This window comes from Ovis canadensis, chromosome 8 (genome assembly GCF_042477335.2).
Source record: "Ovis canadensis isolate MfBH-ARS-UI-01 breed Bighorn chromosome 8, ARS-UI_OviCan_v2, whole genome shotgun sequence".
NCBI lineage: Eukaryota > Metazoa > Chordata > Mammalia > Artiodactyla > Bovidae > Ovis > Ovis canadensis.
The window spans coordinates 40,237,441-40,260,326 of NC_091252.1; the positions used below are offsets into that span (position 1 = coordinate 40,237,441).

Here is a 22,886-nt window from a genome sequence, read left to right on the forward strand (position 1 = left end):
GATTGTTAGCTACCAGATTTGGGATTGAGTAGTAGGACAGAAATCACACCAATGGAAATTACCTGCAAACAGCATTATATGTTCTGTTTTATATTGAGGCAAAGAAAGCAGGTTCTACCATTTATTTCTGAGGCACTAACTACTTGCTAAGATGTGAATGACCCTTGAACAGCAGGGGCTTGAACTGTGTAAAGTGAAAGTGAAAGTCACTCAGTCGTATCCGACTCTTTGCGACCCCATGGACTACACAGTCCATGGAATTCTCCAGGCCAGAATACTGGAGTGGGTAGCCTTTCCCTTCTCTAGGGGATCTTTCCAACCCAGGGATCGAACCCAGGTCTCTGCATTGCAGGCGGATTCTTTACCACTGAGCCGCCAGAACTGTGTAGGTCCACTTATATATGATTTTTTTTCCCAATAAATATGGACTATAGTACTCCACAATCCATGGTTGAATCCATGAATGCAAAGCCACAACATGGAAGGCCAGCTCTAAAGTTATATGTGGATTTTCGACTGCAAGGAGGTTGGTCCCCCAGCCCCCACATTACTCAAGGTCAGCTGAAGTTGGCTCTCCCTGTCAGCGTGTTTCACATCCCTGGATACTCTGTTACCACCAATTTATATAAAGAACTTGAGCATCCCTGAATTTTGGTATCCTTGGGGGTTTTGAAACCAGTTCCCCTCAGATACTGAAGGATGACTGTATATGCTGCAGATTCCCTATCTGCAAAAAAGAAAATAATAATGGTACCTTCCTCGTAGAGTTTGAAAGTTAGGATTAAATGAAATACATAAGATGTGCTTCTAATAGTGCCTCCATGTAAGCCTCAAAATAAGTGTTCATGGATGTTGTAATTTATCTCATGAAGGAATGAATGGTCTTTTTCCTCCTCCTTTTCAATTCAAGGTTTTACTTGTATATGGCTTGGCATTCATGGTTATCCTTCCAGTTGTTGTGGTAAGTTCCAGCTCTTTTTATTAACATTTTTTTAGGGAAGAGAGTGGGTGGCATGGTTTGGGGTCTCCTTATAAGATCGTAATTTGTGTTAGAATATAATCCATAATCCATTAATCCTTGAGTTTTAAGAATTTTGTATTCAACTATCCTTTAAGGTCTTCTAAAGGTGACATCACTTTAGTATGTTAAAATGTGTCTCCTCACGATTCAGAACTTACACACAAATGAGATAATACAGATATATTTAGAATTTAAGGTGAAAGTCTTCTGTCACCACCTCCCCCAATTCCATCTCTCTGTTGGAGATAATCGCTACTAAGTTTGTTGATTTCCTTTTCAGATCTTTTTCTATGCATTAAATGTATACACATGTTTTTTAAAATGTGGTCTTACTATAGATATTGTCCTGTGACTTTTTTGCTTCATACAGGAATACAACATGTAGAACAACCTCATTTTTAAAAGAGTCTGCATCAGTTCAGTCAGTTCAGTCACTCAGTCATGTCTGACTCTTTGCGACCCCAAATTTAGAGATACCATAATGTTTATGATTTTATTGTTTATTACCTTCATGACTGGTGGTGTTCTTACTGACCTTAGGATTCCCATGAATCCTGTAGTGAGGCTTACGATTAACCTGTCTTGCTTTCTTCATAGGATTGTTGTGTTAGAATCCAATTGTATGGAATAATGTGAATGAAAGTAGTATATCAGCTGTAAAATTGCTCTTACACTTATTTGTCAAACAGTTATTGAAGACATGCCATGTGTCAGAAACCAACTTGTTGCTTATAGCAGTGGGTTGTTTCATTCCTGTTTTGTCTGTAAACGATTTCTAGTTGAAACTTAAATCTTTTAATCTTACATATATAATGAGTTAGGCTGGTATTTAGGCATCATGCAGCATAAATACTTGCCAGATAAATCATTTGAAATATATAGTAAAGGTATTTGTTCTAAAGAGCAGGTATTTTTATTGGTTTATGAACATTTAGAAAATTTGACCATAAACATTCTGCATCAAAGTTAACATTTATTGTGGTTTTCATGTTTTTTTCCTCGTTTAATTTTGTGTCTTAGGGCTCTTGGTGGTATCGCTCAATACGCTATAGTGGAGACCAGATTCTAATACGCACAACACAGATTTATACCTACTTTGTTTATAAAACTCGAAATATGGATATGAAACGTAAGTAAATTTAAGTAACTGTAATAGTAAATTATTTTCTGAGTCATTTATGTGAAATTGGTATATGTATTCAATTGGAGGAATTCCATTTTATAGTTTTAGGGCTATTCATTTCATTATAGCTAAAGCTGGAGGAAGATGCTAATACCCTTTGTCATATTTCTTGATCTGTTGTTCTGTTATTCACTCAGCTATATGTATATATTTTCCCTTCAGAGATTTTTATGGTAAAGCTCCTTATGGATTAATTTTGTAATAATTCCAGCTAACATTTTTTGAGTATTTATTATTGCCAAGTATTGTGAGGCACTATCATATATTAACTCATTTAATCTTTGTATGCTCCCATAAATAAGTGCAGTTTTTAAGCACATTTTATAGATGAAGAAACTGAGCTCAAGGATACATAGTAAGTGACAGCTAGGATAGAACTCAAGCAGTGTGGTTCCCAAGCCAGTACATTATACCATGCTAATGGTGTAAAATAAGTAGAGGTCTTAGGAGTGTTTAAAGAAATTTGCCAAAATATTTCATTCCCAGAGGCTTATTTCAGAATTTATTATGACATAAAAAGTAACATCCTAAATACTTTCTTTGATCCCATAAAGCTAACATTGTAAATTTTATCCCTGGAATACTTAATATTACCTTTCAGAAACACTGCTCTGTTGAAATCTTACACATTAAAAAAAAAAAAGGACATAAGTTTAAAATTGTGCTTCATGGGTGGATGCATTTTTGTTCCAAAACCTGAGTGGACTTTGTCATATTTTGTGTTTGCCAATTTTATTAACTCTCTTGGTAATGAGAAAGAGATTTATCATATAATCCCAGGATTATATGACTGTGCGAGTTGATTTTATATTTCTGAAGAGTGAGCAGGTCTTTTGTTTCTGAGGAGTGAGTGAGTGTTACCCACATGTACACTCTTCTTTGTGCTGGGTTGAAATCTTAATATATAAACATTCTTCCTTATGGAAATATTTCATGTTTGTAACCAGTTTTGATACCTTTTTTTGGGCCAGTGATCTTGATTTCTGTTTCATTTCTGAGGGTGGTACTTAGCTTACACAATTCTATCAGAAAAGCTTTGTTTAGCTTTATTTAATTTTGTTTGGTTAGTTATCATTGGTTTTAGGACTGGCACCATTTATATAGCTGTCTAAGGAACCGTTGTTTTCATTCAAACATTTGATGGTAGTAATAGTAATAGCTCACACACATTACTGTGCTTATGTGTATCAGGCACATATGAAGAAATTGAGGCCCATAGAGAAGTGAAGAATATTGTCTTAGGTCATTCAGCTAGGACTTGAACGCTTCAGGGTTTATGCACTTAACTCCTATACTGTCCTGATTTTTGTGAGAACATTGCATGCATTTTCTGGCATAAGGTGAAGATTGATAACTCTAGTGCCAGTCATTAAAGAGCTTGTATAGAATAAGGAAAGTAACACTAATATATGTGACCTCAAATCATGTGTATTTCAAGGAACACTATTCCCACAAAGCCCTCCATGAGTCCATAATAAAAATTTTTGTAAATTACAGTATATTTTAGATTACTCATGGCATTGGGGAGTCATGACGTGAAGAAACCTGAACCCCTTTCTAACCCCATTTTTTCATGAAGCAGTTAGCAGTGCCACATAGATTCCTTGCTGCTGCTGTGTAGCTCAGGGCACCCTACTCCGTGTTCTGTGGCGGCCTAAATTGGAAGGAAATCCAGAAAAGAGGGAGTATATGGGTACGTGTAGCTAATTCAGTCGGCTAAGCAGTAGATAGAAGCTAACACAGCATTGTAAAGCAGCTATCCTCCAATAAAAATTCTGTTTAAAAAAAGAAATTTTATGTGGAACACATGATTCCATCTAGAAACCGATGCTATTTGTAGTGATTTTAACGCACCTAGTTGCTTCTGGGCCCGTAATTTGACATGTATTTCTGTTTACTTGTGATAGGTAATATTACAAACACTTTTTAAAAATGAGATGTTTCTTTTGTTGCGAGAGAAATTTATACCTGTTAATATTGATTTTAGCATTGTATGTGATTAGAAAACTGCCTCCCTCTAGGATTAATCTGGTATCATTTGGGGAAGGTGATTAAGGGTCAGTAAATTTATTTTTCTTTGTATTTCTTTTGTTTTTTTAGGTCTTATCATGGTTTTGGCTGGAGCCTCTGAATTTGATCCTCAGTATAATAAAGATGCCACAAGCAGACCAACAGATAATATTTTAATACCTCAGGTTAGGCCTGTCTCCCAAATTCTTTGATAAACATTTAAATATTAAACTTTATGCTTTATTAAGTATATACTTTTTAATAATTATTTTATTTTCCTTAGCTCATCAGAGAAATTGGCAGCATTAATTTAAAGAAGAATGAGCCTCCACTTACCTGCCCTTATAGCCTGAAGGCCAGAGTTCTATTACTGTCTCATCTTGCTAGAATGAAAATTCCTGAGACCCTTGAAGAAGGTATTTTGATTCTACTGTCTGTAGGGTTTTAGTGGTACAAAAGCAGTAGATTTAATTAGGCCTCATGGTGCAGTGTTTTTGTCACTGTTCTTTTTTGCTCAATCAGATAATTACTCAAGGACCTTTTAAAAACAAATCTATATGCTACATACGTAATTACTTTCACAAATACTTTGAAGGTCTTAGTAAGTCAAATGATTTGGCAAATGTTAAAATGTTGTATTTCAAGGTAAGAGAAATACTCTATGAAAAATGTCTAGTTAATTGCAGATTATTCAGTAATTCCTGATTTTTTTTTTCTATTGGTTTTGCCATACATTGACATGAATCCACCACAGGTGTGCACGAGTTCCCAGTCCTGAACCCCACTCCCACCACCCTCCCCATATCATCTCTCTGGGTCATCCTGATGACTTTAAAAAAAAAAATGAATTTTGAAGCTTTTTGCGGGGAGAAAAAATGGATTTCACAACAGATATCTCAGTCAGCACCACTAGTAGCACCATCATACTCCAGCTGCTGCTGCTTTGTCGCTTCAGTCGTGTCCGACTCTGTGTGACCCCACAGACGGCAGCCCACCAGGCTCCCCCGTCCCTGGGATTCCCCAGGCAAGAACACTGGAGTGGGTTGCCATTTCCTTCTCCAGTGCATGAAAATGAAAAGGAAAAATGAAGTCCCTCAGTCGTGTCCAACTCTGCAACCCCATGGACTGCAGCCTACCAGGCTCCTCCATCCATGGGATTTTCCAGGCAAGAGTACTGGAGTGGGGTGCCATTGCCTTCTCCCCATACTCATGTCTGTTTAATCTTTACTTAAAGCTTCATCAGTACTTGAAGCCATCTATTCTACTTTAAAAAAAGCAGTAGATTAGGACTGTGGTGTCTCCAGGAATGTTGTGAATTTGAGTGTCATCTCTTTTCACTTGCATTATTTCAATTGAAAGTTTTAAAAGAAAGTTATTATATTTACTGAATAAATTTTCTTTCTGAATGAATCAACCCACCCTCCCTCTGCTTTAAGCCAATAATGCAATCAAATACCTTTGAAAACAAGGTCAGTTGATGCTCAGTGATTAATGGTAGTGCCATAGGCTATGTATGATGGAATTAAAGTACACTATTTAGGCATTGTTTATTGAAGTTGCAAAGTAACTAGTAATTCTGTCCCTGATGTTCTGTACAGATATGAAGCCATCTCCATTTTTACCAATTATGTAAGGAGCAGGAAACAAATTTATTTTAGTTTATCAACCCCACTGAATGATCTCATGGTTAACTATTGTTGCAGTATAAGTGAAAGAATCTCTCTCCCCTCCTCCTATCCTCTCTCTTCATTTAGTTGACATTCATTCTCAGTCTTAGTCTTTGGACTTATCCATAATTATAGAAACTTAGATGCGCAAGAAGAAAATTTTTGAAGTTCTTCAGTTAGGTTATGATTAAGTTTAAGACTGTTACCAGAAAAAAAGGTAGGGAGTAATTTATAAAGCTAAAAACCATAATATTAAAAGTTTGCCTTTAAAACATCTAATCTGAGCTAGGGTTTTCTGATTGATATTTTGACATGGTGCTGCCGAGGAGAAACAGTTGTGTTCAGCCTATAAAATTCTGAGGTCATATGAAAAATTTGTTGGACAACTTAAATTTAGCTTTTGTCTTGGACTACACATAATAAAAATGTTTTAGTATAAAAGAAGAATGATTTGTTTCAGGTGTTTTATTGTTTTGCAGATCAGCAATTTATGCTGAAAAAATGCCCTGCCCTACTTCAAGAAATGGTTAATGTAATCTGCCAACTAATAATAATGGCCAGGAGCCGTGAAGGTGAGGAGGAAGCATAATTATGTTGTACTTTTTCTCGCAAGCATATAGTACAGATTATACTTTTAAGATTTGTGGGAACCTAATATATTTCTGTCTGTAAGTTTTCAGTTTTAATTCAGTTTTTTCATTGTTTTATTGTTTATTTTTTTATTGTTTGCAAAGATTTAAAATATCCTTTTCTTCCTCTGAATATTTTTAGAATTAGGTTAACAATGAGTTTGAAATAATTCTTTAAGTGCTGTAATGATGATTCATCCGACATATAGTGTTGTTTGCACGAAGGGAAAAAAGAACAAGGGAGTTTATGGTCTGTAATGGAAAGTGACCCTTAGAAAAGGAGGGAGTGGCTGTGTTTTGTTGTTATGGATGATGTCATTTTGTGGCATGACATCAGTATGTTCTTAATACCAAAAATGTCTTACGATTTACTGGTTTTGGAAGTGGTGCAAAGAATTTTTCCGTTAAAATCGATGGTTGTTGCTGGTTAATGTACATTTGACCAAGTTTGTATATTTTGTGTGTCTTATCCAGTAACTTTTAAAGGAAAGTCAACACTGTGATCATAAAATTTGAGATGTTAAGGATGTTCAGATGGATATGTGTTTGTTATGAATTGTGTACTCTGAACATATAAATAGTCCAGCCCTGTTTTTGCTTTTCCTCCTGTTCTTTCTAAGAAAGGGAGTTTCGTGCTCCAACTTTGGCATCCCTTGAAAACTGCATGAAGCTTTCCCAGATGGCTGTGCAAGGCCTTCAGCAGTTTAAGTCTCCCCTTCTGCAGCTCCCTCACATCGAAGAAGATAATCTTAGAAGAGTTGCTAATCATAAAAAGGTAATTTGCCACTATAATATTAGTCTTAAGCAGTTTGTCATGTCACTTAAAGGTAACATGAATGAAAATTTTTCTATAAGCGGTTATATGAACATCTTAGATTTAAAATGTTTCAAGCATTCTAAAACTATGCCTTAAGTGATTCTGTTAACACTTTCTTGAATAGGTAGCTATTTTATAACATTTTATTAATACTATTGAAATGATCTTACTACTTTGGGAGGGGGTCAAAATTTTAGCAGTTAACACTTTGTTCTTTATGTTGCCCAAAATACATGTACTGTGTAAAAATGCACTGTATACTTTTCATTTATTTCACTAATGGCTTAAAGCTTGAGCATTAGTTTATTGGGTATGCAAAAAAATTAAGCATTCAATATAAGCATTCAATCACTATATTCAATAAGTAGATCATATGAAGATAATTCTTATTTAGAAATTATAGTCTGTATATAGATTACGAGAACGAATTTTAAGGCATAGCAAAAAATGTGTATAAATTAAAAATGAGGAAATATAGGGAAAAAATGGAATGAAATTATAATTTTAAACATCACTTTGTATATATTAGAGGACAGAAGATAGACATTGGACTTGATAGTAGTAAGGTAGAACTAATAAATGTATATTAGAAATTTGTATCAGAGCACTCTTCTCTCAAGTAAGTGTGTTGCTCTTTTAAATTTAATCACATTTAAAGTCATAATTGAAAACGTCATCATTCAAAAGCAGGCATTTCACATGCCTCATGATCTAATCCCTATCTGTGACAGTAAAAATTAATAACTGGCAGCGAATACTCAGAAATTAAAAAACCTTCTCCTTGGTATTCATTTAACCAGGATTGGTATTACTGCAGTAACAGCTGTATTTAGAAAATAACAAGAATGAGAATAATGCATCAGTTCAGTTCAGTCACTCTGTCCTGTCCGACTCTTTGCGACCCCATGGACTGCAGCACGCCAGGCTTCCCTGTCCATCACCAACTCCTGGAGCTTGCTCAAACTCATGTCCATCGAGTTGGTTATGCCATCCAATCATCTCATCCTCTGTCATCACCTTCTCGTGCCTTCAATCTTTCCCAGCATCAGGGTCTTTTCCAGTGAGTCAAGTCTTTGCATCAGGTGGCCAAAGTATTGGAGATTCAGCTTCAGTATCAGTCCTTCCAAATAGTCAGGACTGACTTCCTTTAGGATTGACTGGTTTGACCTCCTTGCAGTTCAGGGGTCTCTCAAGAGCCTTTTCCAACACCACAGTTCAAAAGCATCAATTCTTTGGCACTCAGCTTTCTTTATGGTCCAACTTTCATATCATACATGACTATTGGAAAAACCACAGCTTTGACTAGACGGACCTTTGTTGGCGAAGTAATGTCTCTGCTTTTTAATATGCTAAGTTGGTCATAGCTTTTCTTCCAAGGAGCAAGTGTCTTAATTTCTTTAAAATAAAAAAAACTAAAAGAATAGTAAGACCTAAAGAGTACATACAGCTATATACTTGGAAATAAATTCGTATTCTTAAAAAGTTTTTATCATTAAAATTAAAAATAGAGGTCTGCAAACTGAACAAATTAAATGACAGTAGTTCCTGCTTGGGGTCAAGAGTCTATATGAATGTTACTATTTTTTTCCTCCAACTTTAGTTTTTTCTAATTTAGAAAATAACTGTGTGTTAACTTTGTAATAAAAAGTTCTTAAATTTAAATTTCCTTGGAGAAAAAGGCTGTGAAATGCACTAAAGTTGTGTTTTCTGCTTTGAAATGTATATAATTTTAACATTTTTCTAAAAGCTTTTGGATTTTGTTTTAGTAAACATATTAGTAATTTTCTTTTTATGAAGAGTTTCATGGGTTTAGGATTTATTTCCTGTCTCCTTTAAAATTTAGTTCAAAATTAAAACTATCCAGGATTTGGTGAGTTTAAAAGAATCAGATCGTCACAATCTGTTGCATTTCCTTGAAGACGAAAAATATGAAGAGGTTATGGCTGTCCTTGGAAGTTTCCCATATGTGACTATGGACATAAAGTCACAGGGTAAGTGAGAGGTTTCCTGTTGTTTCCCTGTTGACGGACTGGCTCTGGTTTATTTGGCTCAAGGTTCTCAAAACACTTCATAACTTTTAATTAGACTTTGTAGAATTGTAGTTTACCTGTCAGATTTGCTGTGATGGAAGATGTCATAGAGTTAGTAGTTCTGGTTTGAGAATGCTTTTGTTCTATAGATCAACTTTAAGGAACATCTTAACTTTTCAAAGAATGGAAGAGATTTCCAAATGTAATGGAAGATATTTGAAATATGTCTATTGTTAGTATAAAATAGCTGCTTAGTTCTAAAATTAATTTTTTTAAAAACCTAACTTATTTATACATATTAAGCTTTGAAAATCACCACACTCTGTGCCACATTTCATGTGTTTTTCTTGACTTTTGTCTTTATGTCTGCTTGGAGTGGAAAAAGAGAAATTATTTTTCTACCATATAATTGTCCTATGAGTCCCATTTTACAACTGAATATAATATTTTAGAGTGGTGACAGAATTAGAGATTATTCTGCTCCATTCTTTCATTGTGACATTATTCTGAGCTTTGGCATTTACTAAGTTGCTGTTGTTAGAAAATTCTTGTGGGACCGAGAATGCAAGGATGTGTTAGGAATCATTCCTGTTTTTAAAGGGCTTGTAGTTAAGTTCATTATATTATTAAGATTTTTGGGGATGTGTGTAGCAAATGTGTTTTTTAAAAGTAAACAATGAAAAAACATTGCAGAAAACATCTTTAAGGTGCTTTTTTCATATAAACTATTTTGAAGTTCTTGCCTTAAAAAATAAGTATTTTTAACATTGCTTAGAATACTAGTTTGCAGGCATTTGATTATACAGGTAAAATCTTGTGAGTATAAAGTTTGTACAATTTAATAGAGTGACAGAACCCTCTTTTATATCACTGTGAGAGAAAGCTATGGTAATCCTCACAATATACTATTTTTTAAAAGATCTGGACTTGAAACTTGGCAGTGCCAGCATAGCCATTTTGTGGCCTTGGGCGTTTTACTTTATTCCTTAACCTCAGTCTCTTTAAACAAATAATAATAATGCTTCATAGAGCTATTTTAAGGATTAAATGAGTACATTGTTGAAGACATCTTCTGGAGAAATTTATATAGAGTAGATAGTAAATTATTTTTTATTTAGTAGCCTTAAAATTCTATACGTTTGAAATACTAAAGTCTCAGATTGATTTGGATAAGTTAAGTTTTGCTGTTTGCCTTGACGTAGAGCTTGATTTTTATTTATTTATTTTTATGTCTTACAGTATTGGATGATGAAGATAGCAACAACATCACAGTAGGATCCTTAGTTACAGTTTTGGTTAAATTGACAAGGCAAACAATGGCAGTAAGTAGTCTGTATTTTTATGCTTTGAGAGTTTATATATCTGAGAGTTTAAGATATTTATGTTCATTTTCTCATTTTAAGTTATACATGTTCAAAGTCAAAATTATTTAGTTTTGCAAATCTAATTTTGCAGATTCTTGTTAGCCATTTTGAAATTTTAATTTTAGATTTTCTCATTTGTTTTCACACACACAAAGTTGGAAGATAGATGAATTCTTCAGGTGATGATTTGTTAATTCCCTATAAGGTATTATAATGTAATCTGGGTATCTTTCTTAAACTATAAAATGTTAAACAGATATTAATTATTGTTGAGAATTTCATTACCTACTCCTTTTTAATCAGTTCTTAAGAGAATTTACTCCCTTTTATTTTAAAAAGTATAGTAAAATAGCTCTTTTAGTAAATATGTAAAAAATTTATGCTGTCTGGGAAACAAATTTAGGCAATGCAGAAAAGCATAGGAAGAAATTAAAATCACCTAAAATTCTACCACTCTGAGATCATCAGTTTTGAAGCTCATCCCTTTAGATAGCCTGATGCATGAATACCCACAGAATTAAAATGATATTGATAACATGGATCCCTTATTTCACCCCTGCTTCCTTAGAAAGCCACCTTATCAGACCCAGATGACCAGAACTCAGTCTTGTGTAAATCATTTTGTATCTTTCTCCATGCTCATGTTTACTATCTGGACCTTTCAGTGCATATATGTATATGCATATATATGTATGCTGGTACTTTTCTCATTCCTTTTCATTAAATCTAGTCATATGTATGTTTCCAGCATCTTGTTTTTCTCAGTTTCTGTTACATAGTTATATTACCTCCCAAGCTAAGCACACCTCCCAAGTTGCAAGTATAGTTGTAACTAATTTTTACTAAACTATATAGTATTTCAGCTCATTATTATTGAACCAGTGGTAGATTTTAGCCTATTCTACTCTGAGGTCTGTGGGCATCTTCAGGAAATATGGTGCATTTAAAACCCATGTCTAAAACCTCTGGTAGAAAAAGCATATTTTGTAGTTGTTATTGTGTTAGTTGCTCAGTTATGTTGGACTCTTTGGGACCCCATGGACTAAAGCTTGCCAGGCTCCTCTGTCCATGAAATTCTCCAGGTAGGAATACTGGAGTGGATAGCCATTCTATGATTCACAGTAGGACATACCAAAACAAAGATACTGATTTTATGGTAGCAGGTGGTAAAGGAAGCATTTGTATGTATAATGGACTCTGAATGAGAGGTGCCTTCTGGGAGATGAGGCTGCTCTAAGCCGGTGGCCAGGGTTAGATTTTGACACTGCCTAAGTGCTTTGGAATTCCCAGCCCAAGAAATGAGCACAAAGCTGTCCTTGGGCTGTTGTTGATGTTTCTCAGGTAACTGGTAGAAGAAAAAGCAGACGTGGCCTGGAGAAAGGGGAAGAATCAAGTATTTATCTTCTAGTATCAACTGTATTTCAATATAATTATTAGAATTCAACTAACAAATGAAGAAATGAAGCAGAGATGATAGAATTAGGCTAGGTGATGACAAACTTTTTCTCTAAAGGTTCAGTCAGTAAATATTAATATTTTTGATTTTTACAGGCCATACAGTCTCTGTAGCAATGGCTGAACTCACAAATAGGCATGGTTGTATTCTAATAAAACTTTGTTTAAAAAGCAAAAAATGGGCCATAGTTTGCTGGCCCCTGCATTAGGCCAACAGTTTAGAGCCCAGTAGTTATCATTGTTTTCACTTGTTAGCTTTAATAATTCTGGGGAGTTTATGGAACAACCCACTTATCATGGTCTATATAGAGTCACGTTGAATTCTTACTGGATTTCAAATTCTAAATTTATAGTGTCTGTACTGATTCAGAATGGATTATTGGGTGGGTGGGTATGTCTCGGATATATAGATTTTCTTGGTGTTCCACTTAGTTATATTTAAGTTATATCAGTTACATTAGCAATATCGCATACAATCATAAATAAACTAATATTGGTCTCATAAAGTTTTGATGTTAGAGTAATACAAGGTATTCTGATTTTCATAACTTCAAAATAGTGATGTCTGATTACTGTTAGAATAAAAGTAAAAATTTAAATTATGAAATGACTGACTTTATAGACATTTTACATATTTTAAGACATTGCATTTATAAATTTAAATATAATGTACTTTTCAAAATATATTCAAGACAGATATGAGATATTTCAGAAGGTAACTTCTAAGGTGTCCTTTAGTGATGGCCAAATTTGCACACATACATCATTTAGTAATTGCTAAAAGCCTCCTGTCTAGCCATGTGTTTGTCTCCACCTCCTGTAATTGTCAGCAGTTAATAAACTTAGTGATAAGGCTTCCCTGGTGGCTCAGTGGTAAAGAACCCACCAGCCAGTGCAGGAGACGGGTCCGATGCCAGATCCAGGAAGATCCTACATTCTGTGAAGCACCTAATTCTGTGTTCCACAACTGTTGAGCCTACGTTCTAGAGCCGGGTAGCCACGACTAATGAGCCCACGTGGCGCAGCTGCTGAAGCCTGTACTCTCTAAAGCCTGTGCTCTGCGGCAAGGGAAGCCACTGCAGTAAGAAGGCTGCACACTGCAGCTGGAGAGCAACCGCTGTTCTCCGCAATCAGAGGAAAGCCTGCACAGCAACGGAACCCAGCACAGCCAAAAATAAATAAACTTACTGATAATGTTTATTGAAAGGTTGTTTTATATGAAGGTTAAATATAAGTTGAATGGAGTTTTTGTTTTTCTTACTCCCTCTGCTCTAGGAAGTATTTGAAAAGGAGCAGTCCATCTGTGCTGCAGAGGAACAGCCAGCAGAAGATGGGGTAAAAGCTTGAGTTTACCTAGCTTTCTGGTAAAAGAACGGTTTTGTTTAGTCCTCTGATTGATTTATCTTGCTGTGGGAGAAGAATTCACTTTACTAAAACGTTTTATTAGTTTAGCCATTTCCATCTGAAATTTACTGTGACTCCCAAATGAAACTATTGCTACAACGTCTGAGTGTGTATGTGTGTTGTGATTTATAGCAGGGTGATACTAACAAGAACAAGACAAAAGGAGGATGGCAACAGAAGAGTAAAGGACCCAAGAAAACTGCTAAATCAAAAAAAAAGAAACCTTTGAAAAAAAAGCCTACACCTGTGCCCTTATCTCAACCAAAGCAACAGAAACAAAAACAGGCTAACGGCGTCGTTGGGAGTGTAAGTTTACTGTCTTACGTAGAGACTATCATTATTACTATCTTTGTTGAGGTCTGAAGTACACTAAAATGTTTAAATCTTATATGTACAGCTCCTGAAGTTTTATAAGTGTATGTACCCATGATACCCAGATCAAGATATAAAACCCACCGGCACCCTAGAAGGCTCCCTGGTACCCTTCTCAGTCAGTGACCCCTCCATCCACCCCCACTCCCTTCCCCACTATGGTGTTATTACCATAAATTAGTTTTGCCTATTCTTAAAATGCATGTAAGCAGAGTCATTTGGTGGCTTTCATTCAACATTGTCTTTGACATTCTTCTGTATTATGTGTAGCAGCAAGTGTGTGTGTGTGTGTGTGTGTGTGAGAGAGAGAGAGACTGGGAGAGATTCCATTATATGAATATACTACAATTTGTCCTGTGATTGGTGCACATACAGGTTTTTCTAGTTTTTGCCTATTATGAATAAAGGTGTTATGATTTGATACATGTCATTTTGTGGACATCCATTTTTCTTTGATATGTGCCTATTAGTAAAATTGCTGGGTCATAAAATAGGTGTATGTCTAATTTGCTGAAAGAGTCCATTTTCTGAAGTTGTACCTTATTATGCTCCTACCAGCAAAATATGAGTCCAGTTGTTCTACATTCTCACCAGTAGTTGGTTTCACCAGTCTTTTATTTTAGCCACTGTAATAGATCTGTAGTTGGTATTTCTGTGTGTGGTCGTTTTTGTATTTACCTTATGACTAATAGTATTGAACAGCTTTTCACATGCCTACTGGCCATTTGGATATCCTCATTTATTTTTGGATTATTTGTCTTCAGACAGCTCTTAGGATTCTTTTATGTATTGTGGATAAGTGTTTCTTTTAACTCTTAATGGAGTTTTAGATGATTCTTTAATAAGTCTGTTTCATCAGTCTTTATGGTTAAGTGCTTTTGTGTCCTGTTTAAGACATCTGCCTATCCCAAGGACGCAAGGAGAGTTAGATACTTTGTTTCCTTCTAGAGGTATTACTACAGTAATTTACTTGTTATATTTAGCGCTAGGATGCATCTTCAATTTTTGTGAATAGTGTGAGATTGGGATTATGGGCCATTTATTTTAGCACTGTTTATTGGAAAGCTGTCTGAATTGCAGTCATAATTTGTTGTAAAATCAGTTACCTTAACTGTATATGTGGAAATCTCTTTATGGGCTCTCCTTCCACTGATTATTTGTCTCTTCTTGTGCCAGTGCCACACTGTCTTAATTATTGTGGCTTGAAGTCTTAAAAAGGAATAATGTAAGTCCTCAAACTCTTATTTTACTTCTTCAAAATTGTCTTGACTACTTTAGGTCCCTTGCATTTTCAGCTACAATTTTAGAATAATTTTGACAATTTCCACTGCCCAAAAAGCTGCTGGCACTTAGACTGGTATTGTGTTTAATTTTTGGTGCAGTATGGGGAGAATTCGCAGGTTAACAATATTGACTGTTTTTATTCATAATTATGCTTTATCTTTATTATCTCCCTTAATTTTTCTCGGCAGTGTTTTGTGATTTCTCTTGGCAGAGAATGATACACCTTTCATTAGATTTACTCCTGTGTATTTGATGCTTTCTAGTTCTGTTGCAAACAACATTAAAAAAAGTTCATTCTTCAGTGTTTATTGATGGTGTATGTATCAAGGATTCTTGATGAATTGACAATAATTTTAACAATTTGCAGATATTAAAAAAAGATTTTTTACATACACAATCATGCCATCTGGGTATGGAAACAGCTTTACTTTAATGTTTATGCTATTTCATCCCTTTTGCCTTACTGGTACCAGCCAGAACTTGCAGTAGTTGATTTGAAGTTAAGATGGCAGTCACCTTCTCTTATTGGTCTCATGGAAAAAGCATACATTATTTCACCACTGAGTGTGATGTTTAAACTATTTATCTGGGTTTGATGATACTTTGTTTAGGATTCCTGTATCTATTTTTAGGAGAGAATATTAGTTTGTCATTCTTCTTGTAATATTCTTGCCCGGTTTTGGGTTACATTTATACTGACCTCATTAGTTAGAGATTACTCTCTCTTTTTTCCTGGAAGGGTGTATAAGATTGGATTTGTTTCTTATTTGGAAGAGTTACATAGAGAAGCCATCTGGGCTTGGAGTTTGAAAAAGAATTTAGTTATAGAGTCTATTTCTTTAACATAGTCTACTTTTTTTCTCATATCAGTTTTAGTAAATTGTGTTTTTCAAGGACTTTGTCTGTTTCCTCTAACTTGTCAAATTTATTGACAAGGTTATTCATAATATCCTTATTTTTGATGTCTCATAATATCCTTATTTTTGATGTCTCATAATATGCTTATTTTTGATGTCTTTTGATCTGTAGTTGTGTATCTTTTATTCCTAATGTTGGTAATTTTATTGTTTCTTTCCCTTTATCAGTCTTGCCTAATTTATGAATTTTATTAATCTTTTTAAAGAACCAACATTTAGTCTTGTTTGGGTTTCCTTTTTTTATATCTGCTTTCTCTTTAATTGATTTCTGATCTGTATTATTTACTTCTGATTTCTTTGTATTTAATTTGCTGTTCTTTTTCTTGCTTCTTGAAATGGACTAAGTATTTTGTATGGGACATTGACTTTCCTTTCTGCATTATAATATTAGTTATTGAAGATAACATTAAATTCCCAAAGCAGTACTTTTCTATAAACAACTGACAAATAAGCAAATAAGTCAAACATTAAACCTCTTCAGCCCGACTCCCACATATTTATATATAAAAATGTTCATAAAAATTTTTTTAAATTCTATATCAATATTGAAATTTTAGTCTTCAGCCAGTTTAATTATAATGACCATAGATTAGTTTCAGGGACTCAGGATGTATTCACTGAAACATTCAGAATTTTTGTGGTTGCTTTTTCCTTTTAGGAAGCTACAGTAAAGGAAGATGAAGAAGAAGTTTCTGACAAAGGCAGTGACTCTGAGGAAGAAGAAACCAATAGAGACTCTCAGAGTGAAAAAGATGATGGTAGTGACAGAGACTCTGATAGAGAGCAAGATGAAAAACAAAACAAGGATGATGAAGCAGTAAGGCATAGGTTTAAATGACTGGAATTCTACCTCTGTTGATAGTTTTGGTTTTTGTTGCTGTTTTCTTTTGCTTGTTTTAAACAATACTAGTATATTTTGTACTGTTGCATTACTTTCAGACAGTGTTTTTGAGAGATGGTAGTTGTAATTACGAAGAAAAATTATTTCTGACAAGGACTGGAAATCCTAATTTTCTTAAATCTTACATTAGATAGAGTAAGACCTGGGTCTGAGGTGAATTCAGCTTGTTCTCCTAAGGCAATTTTTTGTGTTGGAGATGACTCTGGAAATATGAGGAAGGAAAGGTGGGTTATGAAATAGGTAGCAGCTACTTGGAAGAGGTTCTCAAAAGTTCCAGGCAGTATTTAGGGTAAACAAACATTGCTGTGGGCTCTAATGTCAAGAGGTTGGTTAAGGGAAAAGCTAATATTTACAGAATGCCACCTTGTTTCAAGAGGTGTATAAGACATTTAGGAAACAGGGAAGTCACTGAGGGATTAAGATGGTGAGGGTATGCTGCTAAGTCACTTCAGTCGTGTCCGACTCTGTGCGACCCCATAGACGGCAGCCCACTAGGCTCCTCTGTCCCTGGGATTCTCCAGGCAAGAACCCTGGAGTGCATTGCCATTTCCTTCTCCAATGCATGAAAGTGAAAAGTGAAAGTGAAGTCGCTCAGTTGTGCCCGATTCTTAGCAACCCCATGGACTGCAGCCTACCAGGCTCCTCCATCCATGGGATTTTCCAGGCAAGAGTACTGGAGTGGGTTGCCATTGCCTTCTCCAGGTGAGGGTATAGGGAATAGAAAAGAATCTCATGGCATGGCATGAAGTTGCACATGACTTATGAGAAGGCTGCAGAAAAGAATATTTGGTGAACAAATAATGGCCCATAGATGCTCACTGCAGATGAACTATAACTTGATCAGCCAATTTTTTTTTTTTTAATGTTTGTGGTGTTCTTGACTGGGCCATGTAAAAGTAACTTCTGTGGTTTAGGAATTGTAAAGAGATTCCCTGAATAGCCTCTGAAGCAAAAGCAGAGGCCAAAAAAAAAAAAAAAAAAAGGGGAGAGGAGAAAGGGCCAAGGATAAAAATATAAGGCAATAAAGTACTTGTCTTTGGCATGGGAGAAAAATAAGGATGTCTGTTTTTAGCAGTTGCTGGCCCTTGAGTGTTTTCGTACTTTGAGAATTAAGTTGGTTGCCATGAAATTAAAACCTATCAAAGAAATTATTACCCCTCCCTTTCTTTGAGAAGGAGTTGACATATTTCTTTCTGATTATGGCTCAGTGGGTAGGAATCCGTCTACAGTGCAGGAGACACAGTAGATCCCTGGGTTAGGAAGATCCCCTGCAGAAGGGCATGGCAACCCATTCCAGTATTCCTGCTTGGAGAATCCCATGGACAGGAGCCTGGCAAGCTGCAGTCCATGGGGTCACAGAAAAGTTGAACACAACTGAGCAACTAAACACAGCATCCTTGGTTTGACAGAAAGTTGACATATTTCTTTCTGATTATATTAGGGTTAGTAGAGGTGACTTTGGGGTTTTGATAAACTTATTTCTTCAAATGACCAAAAATGCATTCATTCAGTTGACAAATAATTATACAAATAGCAAATATTAATAGGAATAGAAAGCCAAATGTGAAACAGTTTCTGCTCTTGAATGATAGTAGCCTGAAGGGGAAGGCAGACTAGTGAATAAATATTCTGGTACGAAAGAGACTATGCACATTGTGCAAGGGGCAGTGATGGCACAAAGAAAGGAGTGATCAACTCAGCTCTGAGAGGATGGTCTGCGGGACCCAGGAACTTGTTCTTTAGGCTCCAGGTACTCCTGAAAAAATAATGAGTAGGAATTTGCCAAGTAGAGAAAAAAGAAAGCAAAAATCCAAACAAGGTTTAAGAGTGAAGTAGCTGGTGAGGTCAGGGAGGTCTAGCAGTTTGAAATGACGAGAATAAAAAGTGAAGAGAGGAAAGCAGTGACAGGAGACTGGAGAGACAGGCTCATGTCAGGGCATGATTGGCAATGTAGTTCATGCTAGACAGGTTAGATTTGATTTATGAAAAGAAGCATTGTAAGGTTTGAGCAGGGAAATGATCAGATTTGTGGGACTGAACTCTAGTATTTAGCATTGTCAGGAATGCCATCTGGAAGAAGACAGACACCCTTCAAAATGATCGAAAACATGCTTGATCTCCATTATTTCTAATTTTCACTTTACTAGGAGTGGCAAGAATTACAACAAAGTATTCAGCGAAAGGAGAGAGCACTACTGGAAACCAAATCAAAGATAACACATCCTGTCTATAGTCTTTACTTTCCTGAGGTGAGTTTCCACAACCTAGTGTTTTCCTTCTTCTAGTCAGATATTTCTTAGTTGCTCTGTATCCTTTCTGTAGCGTGAATTGACTCTTACCCTCTCTGTAGCGTATACTGACTCAGATGTGCTAAATGTGTATTCTCGATATGTCACATTTTTGAAGCATATATTTCAGTGCATTACTTTGAGTAAATGAGTTGTTTAAAAGGAGGATTGTCAACTTTCTAAGTACCTTGTTGTTGTCCTGGGCTTCTGTCTCTTCTGTGCCTGGATTACTGAGGGTTGTACTTACTGATGATTTCTCATTTGCAGTTCAGGCAGTCTTAATCAGACAAATGCATATTTTGCCTGTGACTTTGTGTGGCTTTTGTGAGTCTCATACTTCTACCGTGTTTTGAATAGGATGAAAATGTTCTTAAATTCTGCTCATGGATTTTTTTCTGAGGGTCCTATACTGGCCATCTGGAGACACTAGACTTGTTCTGATAATTGCCCTGATCCATGGGAAGAAGGCAAGCCCAGGCCTGAGGGACCTACTAAGTTTAGTAAGAGCTGATCCCCAAGCTCCAGACTGATCATTGCGATGTTCTTTGTTCTCTTGTGCTTGTGGCCTGTTCAGCTTTTGATCTCTTTGATAGGCTGTTTGTCTTTCAGATGAATTTGAGATCAATTTGAGATCTTGACATACTGCTTTTGCAGATAATTCTCTGTGGCTAGAGGTCAAGGACTACTGCCTCTTAGTTCAGGGAAACTGTTCCACAGACTGCTTCACAGGTTTGCCTCAGAACCTTCCATTTGGCGGGTGATTTCATGTATAAATATGGTTTCTGCTCTAGAATGTCAATCTATAGTTGCTGGGGGCTGCTGAAGACAAGTTCCTGTTACTAGTAATTTGGCTCTCCTAATAAATGAGTGGCTATGCACAGACTTTTGTTTTTTGACTTGGAGAGCAGTCAGCCCAGGATTCCACCTTACTGTGCATCCTGATCTTCTGGCATGTCCTGAGCCCATCTGTTAGGGGCATTTCGCCCATTGCAGTATAGTCTGCCAACACCAGGGCTCCTGAAATCAAGCGAATAAATTTCATTCAGTGATTGGTTTTAAAAGTACCATGGGATGTTGTAAGCTGCATAATGTGTACCCTTATAATAGACAGCTTCATTTTAGACCATGCTTAGTTAACAGGCAAAGCATTCATTTACTCCCTTAGAACATTTTAGCAGTGAAAAGTGCCTTCTTGTAATTTTATCTGCATGGTAAAACATCTCAAAGTGCCGTTTATCAGATAGACTTTATTTGGGATTTTCCTAACTTCTACCTGTCTACCTTCTCATTTACCTACCTACCCACCATACTAACCACTTACGTTACTTAAAGTTTTATGTTAATAATTGACTTAAATGTTATTAAAACTCATATATTTAACAAGAATGGTTGGGAATCCCATGCAACAAAAAACCAGTTTTGTTTAAAGTGCAAATAACTCATGGTAGAGACTCTTTTCTACTTTAACCATGTGTATCAAGAGAATCTGGGTGCCATGCCATAGGTTGGCAATCACTAGCTTCTTTTTTTTTTTTTAATTAAATTTTTATTTTTACTTTATTTTACTTTACAATACTGTATTGGTTTTGCCGTACATTGACATGAATCCACCATGGGTGTACATGAGTTTCCAAACATGAACCCCCCTCCCACCTCCCACCCCATATCATCTCTCTGGATCATCCCTGTGCACCAGCCCCAAGCATCCTGTATCCTGCATCGAACATAGACTGGCAATTCGTTTCTTACATGATAGTATACATGTCTCAATGCCATTCTCCCAAATCATCCCACCCTCTCTCTCTCCCTCAGAGTCCAAAAGTCCGCTCTACACATCTGTGTCTCTTTTGCTGTCTCGCATACAGGGTCATCATTACCATCTTTCTAAATTCCATATATATGTGTTAGTATACTGTATTGGTGTTTTTCTTTTTGGCTTATTTCACTCTGTATAATCGGCTCCTCATTAGAACTGATTGAAATGTATTTTTAATGGCTGAGTAATACTCCATTGTATATATGTACCACAGCTTTCTTACCCATTCATCTGCTGATGGACATCTAGGTTGTTTCCATGTCCTGGCTGTTATAAACAGTGCTGCGATGAACATTGGGGTACATGTGTCTCTTTCAGTTCTGGTTTCCTCGGTGTGTATGCCCAGCAGTGGGATTGCTGGGTCATAAGGCAGTTCTATTTGCAGTTTTTTAAGGAATCTCCACACTGTTCTCCATAGTGGCTTTACTAGTTTGCATTCTCACCAACAGTGTAAGAGGGTTCCCTTTTCTTCACCCCCTATCCAGCATTTATTGCTTGCAGACTTTTGGATAATCACTAGCTTCTTAATGTTTATTTTTCTTGAATGAATCTCATTTTAATCAAATAGATTTGGGGCAGTGAGAGGCATTCTCTAAGTAGAGATAAAGAATAAATGCACATTCTTGAACATGTATGTTCTAGTAATGATGTTTCTGAAAATGAAATGTCAGACTGCTTAAATATAGACATGTTTACCTCATTTCATTAATAATCATAACTTTTTAAATTGTTATTGAAATATAGTTGACATACATTGTGTTAGATTTAGGTGTACCATCTAGTAGTTTGATATTTGCACACATTATGAGATGATCACCACAGTAAGTCTGGTAACCGTCTGTTCCCATACAGAGTTACTATAATATTATTGATCATCTTCCTTATGCTGTACATTATATCACGACTTATTTATTTATTAATATCTCTTCCAAATCTCCTTCATTATTTCCCCCTCCACTTCCACCCCTCTTGCATATTTGTTCTCTATCTGTGAGCCTGTTTTCATCTTATTTTGTTTCATTTTTTAGATTCTACAAATAAGTGAGATCATGGTATTTTGTCTTCTCTGACTTAACTTAGCATGATATCCTCTAGGTCCATCCATGTTGTTTCTGATGTCAAGATTTTGATTTCTTATGGCTTGAGTAATATTCCATTGTTTATATGTACCTTCTTTGTCCATTCATCCATCAGTGGACACTTCAGTTGCTTCCGTATTTTGAATATTGTAAATAATGATTCAATGAATTGATGTGCACATATCTTTTCAAATTAGTGTCTTTTTTTTTTCCTTGGGGTAAATTGCTAGAAGTAAAATTGCTGAATCATACAGTAGTTGTAGTTTTCATTTTTTGAGGCTCTTCCATACTGTTTTCCAGAGAGGTTATATTCATGTAACTAATTTTATTGGACTCTGTGTCCTAGACATTTTAACAGGTGTTTTTTTGTATTATCTCAGTTTATCTTCACAACACAACTTGAGGTAGGCATTCATCACTTAACAGAGAAAAAAGGTGAGGTTTCAAGAAGTGAAATAATTAGGTCTGGATGACTTTGAAATAGACATTGGCAGACTACTGCCTGCAGACAAATCTGCCTCCCAGCTTGTTTTATAAATGAAGTATTATTGTAAATGAAGTTTTATTGGAACAGAGCCACACTCATTCTTTCTGTAGTACAATGGCAGAGTTGAGTAGTTACAGCAGACTCTTTGGCCCTCTAAATCTG

At 35.8% G+C, this 22,886-nt stretch overlaps 1 protein-coding gene across 1 annotated transcript in view; it reads left to right on the forward strand.

Annotated features, from left to right (window-relative positions):
- SEC63 (SEC63 homolog, protein translocation regulator) overlaps positions 1-22,886 on the forward strand; it is a 61,986-nt gene that overhangs the window by 31,748 nt on the left and 7,352 nt on the right. The window contains exons 7-18 of the mRNA XM_069598200.1: positions 911-961; positions 2,042-2,150; positions 4,305-4,399; positions 4,498-4,630; positions 6,361-6,453; positions 7,131-7,285; positions 9,171-9,318; positions 10,597-10,679; positions 13,452-13,511; positions 13,713-13,886; positions 16,812-16,970; positions 19,202-19,303. Of these exons, the coding sequence (XP_069454301.1) occupies positions 911-961; positions 2,042-2,150; positions 4,305-4,399; positions 4,498-4,630; positions 6,361-6,453; positions 7,131-7,285; positions 9,171-9,318; positions 10,597-10,679; positions 13,452-13,511; positions 13,713-13,886; positions 16,812-16,970; positions 19,202-19,303 (1,362 nt within the window). The remainder of the gene's footprint in view (positions 1-910; positions 962-2,041; positions 2,151-4,304; positions 4,400-4,497; positions 4,631-6,360; positions 6,454-7,130; positions 7,286-9,170; positions 9,319-10,596; positions 10,680-13,451; positions 13,512-13,712; positions 13,887-16,811; positions 16,971-19,201; positions 19,304-22,886) is intronic.